This window comes from Scylla paramamosain, chromosome 4 (genome assembly GCF_035594125.1).
Source record: "Scylla paramamosain isolate STU-SP2022 chromosome 4, ASM3559412v1, whole genome shotgun sequence".
Classification (NCBI taxonomy): Eukaryota; Metazoa; Arthropoda; class Malacostraca; order Decapoda; family Portunidae; genus Scylla; species Scylla paramamosain.
The window spans coordinates 5047484-5056875 of record NC_087154.1 but is presented as its reverse complement, the minus strand read 5'-3'; the positions used below and the strand labels follow the sequence as shown (position 1 = coordinate 5056875).

General features: G+C 38.2%; 1 protein-coding gene across 1 annotated transcript; it reads left to right on the top strand.

Annotated features, from left to right (window-relative positions):
- Window positions 1-1063: 1063 nt before the first annotated feature.
- Window positions 1064-7570, top strand: LOC135099180 (actin-like protein 6B). The gene is made up of 7 exons (XM_064001649.1): window positions 1064-1222; window positions 3689-3862; window positions 4210-4346; window positions 4802-4858; window positions 5127-5306; window positions 5680-5949; window positions 6544-7570. The coding sequence occupies exons 1-7, from the start codon at window positions 1093-1095 to the stop codon at window positions 6943-6945; spliced, it is 1350 nt and encodes a 449-aa protein (XP_063857719.1). The 5' UTR covers window positions 1064-1092; the 3' UTR covers window positions 6946-7570.
- Window positions 7571-9392: the final 1822 nt, after the last annotated feature.

Genomic DNA, 9392 nt, shown 5'->3' with positions numbered 1-9392 from the left:
TGTTAAAGAGTACGCAGGTGGAGACTTTAAAGTATGAGGTGCACATGTTTAGTTTTGTTCAGTTAGTTTGGTCAGCACACATTTAGAGACGCGCGTGTAGGTTTAGGGACTGCAACGTGGAGGGCAGACGGCTTCTTGTAACTTCCTTTATTTCCTTCTGTTCAACTTCTTGTGTTATTCTTAACTCCCCTTCTACATCCAAACGTGGAATATGGGTATATAGTTGATGGTTCATATGGGTAGTTCGTAGCCAAACATTTCTTGCCACATTTAGAAGTAGGAGCAGTAGTCATTACCTTAGTAATCTTAATGCGAATCCTGACCCTTCAGCTTAGGCAGTTCTTTATCCTAACTCATTTCCTCATTATGCCTTGCTTCTTCTTTATTTGAAAGGGTTAATAGACAAAGGCAAGAAAAGAATATACATATATATATATATATATATATATATATATATATATATATATATATATATATATATATATATATATATATATATATATATATATATATATATATATATATATCCACAAAAAGCTCACTAAGGTGATTCCCAAAAGGAAAAGGGCCAAAAGGATTATCCAAAGTTTTGGAAGTGTCTTGAGACCTCTCTCTTGAAAGTTTCAAGTCATAGGAAGGGAGAAATACAGAAGCAGGCAGGAAGTTCCAGAGTTTACCAGTGAAAGGGATGAAATATTGTGATTGCTGGTAAAATCTTGCACTCGAGAGGTTGACAGAAAAGGGATGAGAGTAGAAAGTAGAATCTTACACCCGACATCTGTTTGAGATTGAAATTGGCACTTACTTTCTTCATACCATATTGCTTACAAGTTCACATTATTAATTACTGCAAATTCCATATTTCTTTCAGTGATTTTATTTCTTAAATCACATATTAAAGATGTATTTATTGTTTTCTAAAGACAGTCCCCAGATCTAGATAAAAAAAAAATCCCTCTATTAAACATAATCTTTATGCCACATCATCTGTAGATTCATACTGTTGTTAGAAATTTATAAAGATTTATTTGTGTATTTTTAATTGCAAAATAGTGAGGTAAAGACACATGTATACCATTTTAGAGCGATTTCATGAGATCCGTACTGAATAAAAGACTGCACCCCGGCACCACAACAAGCGAGGGAAGGACGCCGCGCCGGGTTGAAGTTCAGCTTCTCCATCTCTCTATTTCAGGCATGAGTGGCGGAGTTTACGGTGGAGGTGAGTATCAGTACACCCACATTTAACACAGGACTCCATAGTTCCTCTAGAAGCGCTTGAAGTCGCCTATAAGTAGCCGCGATGACCGACACGGGTTGGGGAAATGACTGGAAGGCCTGTGGTGTTTCATTCACTTCATTTCCGCGCCTTATTTTAGATTTTTCTAATGGGTGTTTTTGTCCCTTAATATATTATACGTAATGTAAGTCTGCAGATGTACGTTGGCATATCTCTAGCTTTTGAAACTTCTTCCTGATAAAGTTTGACAAGTTTTTTTCTTTTTTCTTTTACCTTAATGTGCTAGCCTGTTCAAAGTCACTGGTTTTTCTGGTCTCTGTTCCCTTTCTCTTCAAAAATTTGTGATTTGCATGAGAATATTTGATTCATATTATTCTGTGAGTGTTGTAATCTTACTCAACAATAGTTATTACTGAAAACTAAGGTAAATTTATAGTTTAAGCCAATGTCCCCAATCTCTACCCACGGCCCACGGCGTTATTATTAATTTCCAACAAGTAGTGTAATCATTAGAAATGATGTGAATAGTGAGAAGAACAAAATGAGGTAGGTTATTACCACGTAGTGTGTAATGGCTTAAACTATAATAAAACCCTAACCTAACCTAACCTAACAACTGAAGTTCAGGCAACAATACACCATTTATGTTTACCTGTGGACTTAGAAAAAGTTGAGAGCGCTGTGCATTCCCAGGCCTATTGTGGCGTTATTATTAATTTCCGACAAGTAGTGTAATCATTAGAAATTATGTGAATAGTGAGAACAAAATGAGGTAGGTTATTACCACGTAGTGTGTAATGGCTTAAACTATAATAAAACCAAAACTAATAGGAAGTAGTTATACCCACATATACAGGCAACAGTGCAGGTAGACACACCCACCCCAGTATTATTTTACTCCTTCCCGAGTCTCAACATTGCTTTTCTTAACATTCTCAGTTGATAGAGCTCATTCTGAATAGTTTGTACTTCATATTTACTATCCACAAATTATTTATAATGCTGACCTCAATTTTTTAAGTTTAGTTTGGTTAGGTTAAGTTAGATTAGCTTGGTAAAGTTAGGTTACTTTGATTAGGTTCAGTTAGTTTTGTTAGGTTGGGTTAAGTAGTGGTGGGTGACAACCGGCTGATGGCCAGTCCTTTCAGGGGAACATTGTGAGTGTTACTATGTGTTACTTATTTGTGAGGACAAAACTTTTTTTTTTAATGGTAGATTATGGTTTGTGTTGATTAGTCTGGTTTTCGTTTTTATTGCAAATCATTAGTTTCTGAAGCAATGGGGATCAGAGATGTAAAAAAAATTAAAACAAATGATTTGCAGAAAAACAAGCAGATTAATTCAAAACTGGCTGAAAATTAGTAGAAAATAGTTTTGTCTGGAAACAAAAGGACTGATAAAAGAGTAAAAATTGACCACCTCCCCATGACAGCTTTCATTTATCATCAAGGCAGTAGTGATGCAAAAGGCTTTGTGTGTGCTGGGTTTTTGTTTTCACTAATTAAAAAATTTTTAACTTGCTTATCTCATGACTATATATATATATATATATATATATATATATATATATATATATATATATATATATATATATATATATATATATATATATATATATATATATATATATATATATATATATATATATATTGCTACACTATGCCACAGAGACTTTGAATGTGGCATGACTGCTAAGTAACATTATTATTATAGTGTCAGGGATTGGGCAAGGCCTAATTCCTCTGCAAGGTTAAGTTAGACTAGCCACACACGGTAAAATTACAATAAGCAAGGTTAGCCCTCCAGGACCTAGTTGCCCCATTGGATTAGGTTAGGATAACTTTGTTGGGCATAGATGCTTTGGTAAGATCAGCTCCACTAGACTGAACGTTAGTCATAGATTACATTTGGGTTGGTTTGGCTTGATTACTTTTAAGTTTATTATCCATTCAAGATACTATTTTAGATTTTTCTTTTCATTCTTGGGAGTGTTTTTTGTGGGAAAATATAAAATTATGCCTAGGTGATGAAACTCATGAAAATTATTGGAAAAAAAAAATTTATACACATATCTGAAAAGATGTTAAATTTTACTTAGAATTTTAATCTGCAGCACTGAATAAGATTGTAAAATTCTGCAGAACGATAACCAATTAATGCATATTCCAGCACAGGTTACTACCACCTGTCTTTATAACTATATTTGACCTTTGCTGCAGTGAATTAAAATTACTGGTGTGCCACTGAGATGAAGTTGGGCTGAGTGTAAAATACCAGAATTCCTGATCTTTAGACCTCTGTGTGACAAGTTGGTGCCATCATCCTGCCACTAAGGTTTTAATTTCTTGCAGAGTGCACTACTATAATTGTAATAGTAATTGTGTGAAGAATTTTGTGCTCTGACTCCTTTCCCAGAGTAAGTAATGATATTCCTGTTATTTCTGACAGATGAAGTGGGAGCGCTGGTGTTTGACCCTGGCCACTCCTCCCTGAGGGTGGGCTATGCTGGGGAAGACTCACCCAAGTTTGACATCCCATCATGGGTGGGTGTCCTGGAGGATCAAGAGACTAACGAGAAGAAATATTACATTGATACTGTTGCTCTTCATGTTCCACGTAAAGGTAAGTTGTCTTTATTAGTGATGAGTTTCATGTTTATATGTAACATAATCTTTGTCAGTCACTGGTAGATCACTCTGCTGCACCAATAGTATGTGCTGCTTATTTCCCCTCATGATGACATGCTCCATCTTCCAACATTTAAACTCATTTCATCCAGTGATTATCATTCAGTCTTTATTTAATCAAAACAATGCCCAGACCCAGCACTAAACCTTGTTACATTGCATTTCATTGTAACTTTCTTTATTTAATCATAATCTTTGTGTATAATGTTTAGTTGTTTTTGTGACCATGAAGTTGCCTACAGCTTCCCATGTAGAAGTATTGGAGAACTGATCATTTTTCAGGTTGTGAGGTGGTGAACTACATGAAGGAAGGGATGATAGAGGACTGGGACACCTTTGAGAAAGTCCTGGACTACTCCTATGAGAAATGTATCAAGAGTGAGGCCCAGTATCATCCAGTCCTCTTCTCAGAAGCCACTGTATGTACACAGTTGCTGCTGTACATTTGTAATCTTTTCACTCATCTGTATATGTGTGATTGTGTCTGTTCTCAAAAACCATATGAAGTCCCATAAAACCGACATCATAGTATATTTCTCTCTCTCTCTCTCTCTCTCTCTCTCTCTCTCTCTCTCTCTCTCTCTCTCTCTCTCTCTCTCTCTCTCTCTCTCTCTCTCTCTCTCTCTCTCTCTCTCTCTCTCTCTCTCTCTCTCTCTCTCTCTCTCTCTCTCTCTCTCTCTCTCTCTCTCTCTCTCATATATTATCCCTGATACCTTGCATTTCTTATGACTTCATCAAAACGAATTGAGTTGTCACATTGACACTTTTGACCACCATCTTTCATGCTTGTATGTTTTAGATTTATTGCAATTGTTATCTGTGATTATAACAACTGTACATATTTATTATCCTAATGTGGTTTTGTTATTTTCAGTGGAACGTTCGTGGTAAAAGAGAGCGGCTTTGTGAGCTGGTTTTTGAAAAGTATCAGGTAATTTTGTGTATCCTGAATTTTTCTCTGAGCTATTGAGTCTTTCATCTCATATACTGTGGCTCAGTAAGTTTTGACTTCTGGATATGATGCTGAGATGTTTTGTGTTCATGTGGTTAATATCCTGAGCAGAGGTCAGTGGTAGGTAAACCAAGCTGAAACTCATACGTAATTATGCTTCAGTGTAGCATTTTGATTCACAGTTTACAATGTGCAGTAGTACATTGCACCTGTGGTTGAACTCAGTAGCTTGTCTCTTATTGGTCAGGTACCAGCCTTCTTCCTGGTCAAGTCTGCTGTTCTTGCTGCATTCGCCAATGGCCGATCAACAGGTCTGGTGCTGGACTCAGGCGCCACACACACCTCGGCCATCCCAGTCCATGACGGCTACGTTCTCCAGCATGCCATTGTTAAGTCTCCACTTGGAGGAGACTTTCTTCTAAACCAGGTGAGTATCTGCAATACCTGGCAATATCAGCATTTATGCCAACTGATGCATTGTTGGTGTTAGGCTTATAGTTTAGCTTTAAATCTTGTGCTTCGTAATGCACTAATGTTCCTGCCATCTTTAAATCTCTGTTTTCAAGATCCTTAGCTTTCATTCCATACATAAGTCTCCATTTTATTATGCATTTTTTGGAGCACAAAGCTTACTTTTTTATTTTGATTTTTTTTTATATTATTTATTTATTTATTTTATGTATTCTTTAATTAATTTATTTATTTTGTGTGTGTGTGTTTGTGTGTGTGCGTGCCATGTGACCCTAGCCAAGACAGTGAATTGATCAGTAACTTTTAAACATTGCATCTCCCATTTTCAGGCCAATAATTTCCTGAAGGAGTCAGGTGTGGACATCGTTCCTTCATACATGGTGGCAGACAAGCAGTCAGTCAAGGAGGGAGACCGACCCAAATGGACCAAAAAGAACAATCTTGTAGAGGTGACACCTTCCTGGCACAACTACATGAAGCGTGAGGTGGTGCGGGACTTCCAGCAGACCTTATTGCACTGCTCTGAGGCGCCGTACGATGAGGATGCTGTCATGGGCATCCCCACAGAGCCTTATGAATTCCCCTCAGGCTACAATAATGTGAGGACTTACTCTTGTTGCTTTGTCCCTGAGCTAAAATTCCTCATCTTCCTCATGGCTGAATCTGGCCTGTCCTATTGGTTATCTGTTAAATGTGTGTCAAGCATGAAAGTAGACAATCTTAATTATTTACAAGTATCCAAGGAATCAGGCCTCAGATGACTTGATAACTGTGAATCGTGATACCAATGGATCACCATTCATATTATATTGTGTCAAACTTTAAAAGGAATCTGAGGTAATCATGTAAAAGAATTAAGTCCTGGAGTGAAGCTCACAACTGAACAAGTAATGACAAGTGGGTTAAGTTTCTGTAGTAGAGTTGTGAAAAGAAGTGGAATAATCTGCTCTTACTTCCCCTGTGTTTCGTGTTTTTGTTGAATCCCAAGTCCTGATTTGCCAAGAATTTGTCAGTTGTCAGATTTTACAAGGAGATTGTTAACAAATCAGGGAGTTTCAGATGGATAAGAGAAAGAGAGAGAGGAGTGGAAATTAATGGATTTTACAATACACCACAACTATAACTATACAACATAATTTAGGTCATTCAGCACATATTCTAATCCCTGCACTCTCTCTCTCTCTGTCTCACAGGAGTACGGGCTGGAACGCTATAGGATCACTGAGAGCCTCTTTGACCCCAGCTACATCAAGGGTGTGGGCTCCACCATGCTGGGAATGTCTCACGTTGTCTCCACTAGCATTGGCCTGTGTGACATTGACCTGCGGCCAAGTCTGTACTCCAGCGTGATAGTGACTGGCGGCAACTCACTCCTCAACGGTTATGTGGAGCGCCTCAACCGTGACCTGTCCAGCCGTACTCCACCCAACATGAGGTTCAAATTGATCTCCTCCACTGGTACCACAGAGAGAAGGTTTGGCTCATGGATTGGAGGCTCCATTCTGGCCTCCCTGGGATCCTTCCAACAAATGTGGATAAGTAAGCAGGAATATGATGAGTCTGGTAAATCACAGGTGGAAAGGAAGTGTCCATAGAATTGCTTCTTTTATGTACAGTGTGGCAGGATAGAGTAGCTAGTAAGTGTGTCCAGTTGTCTGTGTTTGTAAGTAAATGCTGTTTGACAAGCACATGCAAGATAAGCTTGAATGACTGAAACTGTGAGAGCTGAAGAATGTGGAAAATGGTTTCTGGTATAATCAGAGCAGTCTTGTATGTACTTAGGTATCATTTAAGAGTTTGGGGTTAAGATTGACATTTAAAGGTTTTAAGCAGCAATATCTTGCATTTATGAATTAAAAATCACTTGTAAGACTTACAATCAGTAGCTTATTTTAGTTTTTCATAAATTCTCATTGATTGTGTTGTTATATAGGAATCATTGTTCATTTTTCAAAATGGGCATTCATTCACTACCATTTTATCATGATCAGGAGTTTAGACACTAAAATTCACAATTACCCAAACATGTTTCATTTTGTGTGCGAGGTGCAGAGGTAGGGAAACATGTATATGGTGGGATGATGTGTGTGTGTGTGTGTGTGTGTGTGTGTGTGTGTGTGTGTGTGTGTGTGTGTGTGTGTGTGTGTGTGCAGGCATCAGGCATTTTGTCACTTGATCAGATATTAATGTGTATTTTATATTTAAAGCTAATATTAGCTGTACTTTGTTTACATTTCCTCTATGTCTAGCAAGTGATGGTGTAGTCACCTGTGTCAGATTTTACAATGTCTAAGCTCCTGGGGTGCAGTGGGTGGCCCATGAATGAGTGTGTGTATGAGTGTGTGGTGCTTTGTAAGGTATTGCCAGCCTGATATGCAGGTAGACAGTAATAGGAAGTTAATGTGTTATGTGTGTAAATGTTGATTTGTGAGAACAAGGGAGTAAGCCTCAAAGAAATGTATGTTATGAGAAGATTGATGACATGGGACATGTGAATGTATCACAAATGTATGAGGCATCATGAACCTTCTTGCCTCAGAGGTAGGAATGTGCCCTCTGAAGAATCTTGCCTTCACCATGCCTTGCTTCACGCCTCCTACCAACAAAATGTAAAGAAGACCCACATGCATGACACATAAGGAGCAAAAGTTTGTTTACCATGGACGCCCGAGCCACCAAGGATGCACGTCCTTGGTGGCTAGCATGTAGTGGAATAGGGAGCTGGCACAAGTGCATCTTGGTAGGTACCATCGCGTTTTTTTTTTTTTTTTTTTTTTTTTTTTTTTTTTTTTTTTTTTAGGAGGGGCACTGGCCATGGGCAACAAAACTGCGATAAAGAAAAAAAGACACACTAAGGTGCCTGTCCCCTGAGTCAAAAGCGGTAGTCAAAAATTATAGGATGTCTTGAAACCTCCCTCTTGAAAGAGTCATAGGAAAGTGGAAATGCAGAAGCAGGCAGGAAGTTCAGAGTTTACCATGAATGATGAATGACTGAGAATATTGGTTAATCCTTGCATTAGAGAAGTGGACAAAATGGGGGTTTAGCGAGGCTGTGGGAGGAGGAGGGGAGGCATGCAGTTATCAAGATCAGAAGAGCAGTTGGCATGAAAATATTGATAGAAGACAGCAAGAGATGCAAAATTGCGGCGATGAGAAAAAGGCTGAAGACGGTTAGAAGAGGAGTTGATAAGACGAAAGGCTTTTGATTCCACCACGTCTAAAAGCGGCATGAGTGGAACCCCCCCTCCAGTACATGTGAAGTAGTTGTGCACCATCCAGCTGGTGAGGGGTGGGGGGTTGTTAGAAAAATGGCGGAGACTTGTCATAATACCCGCATGGTATACGCGCACGCAGATCCCGCTTCCATCGGCCATCGCGTAAGTGTGTTATTTTCTCTCTCTCTCGGCACAACAGAGACGGGAACTTGGTGGGAAATTGGGAAAACTGGATTTTTTAGATGTGAAAATTATTTACTACCTTATATAAGCAGAGAAGCACATGCAGTCATTGAATTCCCCACAATCAGGCAAATGTTAATCACTGGAAAACGTAACACGGAGGTTGTATGGGTCTGCTGTTTGCCAGTGAAACGCGAACGCGTGGCATATACGCGTGTACAAAAAAAAAAAAAAATAATAATAATAATAATAAATAAATAAATAAATAAATAAATGTAGTGAAAATTGTCTAAAGATTGTTTGCATGAGTACAGAGAAAGAAAAAGGGACGTATTTGGTAGACTGTTCGTTGTACAAAAAGATAGATAAGTGTTTGTATTTTTAATTTGGGAAGAAACTGCGTAATTACAATATGAAAGGTTAAGTGGCGAGTCTTCAGCTAACAATCATTCGTTATCATGCTGACATTTCATTTTTTTTTTTTTTTTTTTTATCTTGAAGATGTGAATGATGACTAGAAATTTATGATACTCCCTCAAGATGCATGAATACTGTAACATTTACATTAATAATGAGTTTGCAGTTATACCAGTCAGATCACGAAGGTGCTGGTTGTATATTGTACTTCCATGGAGAATGGAGGA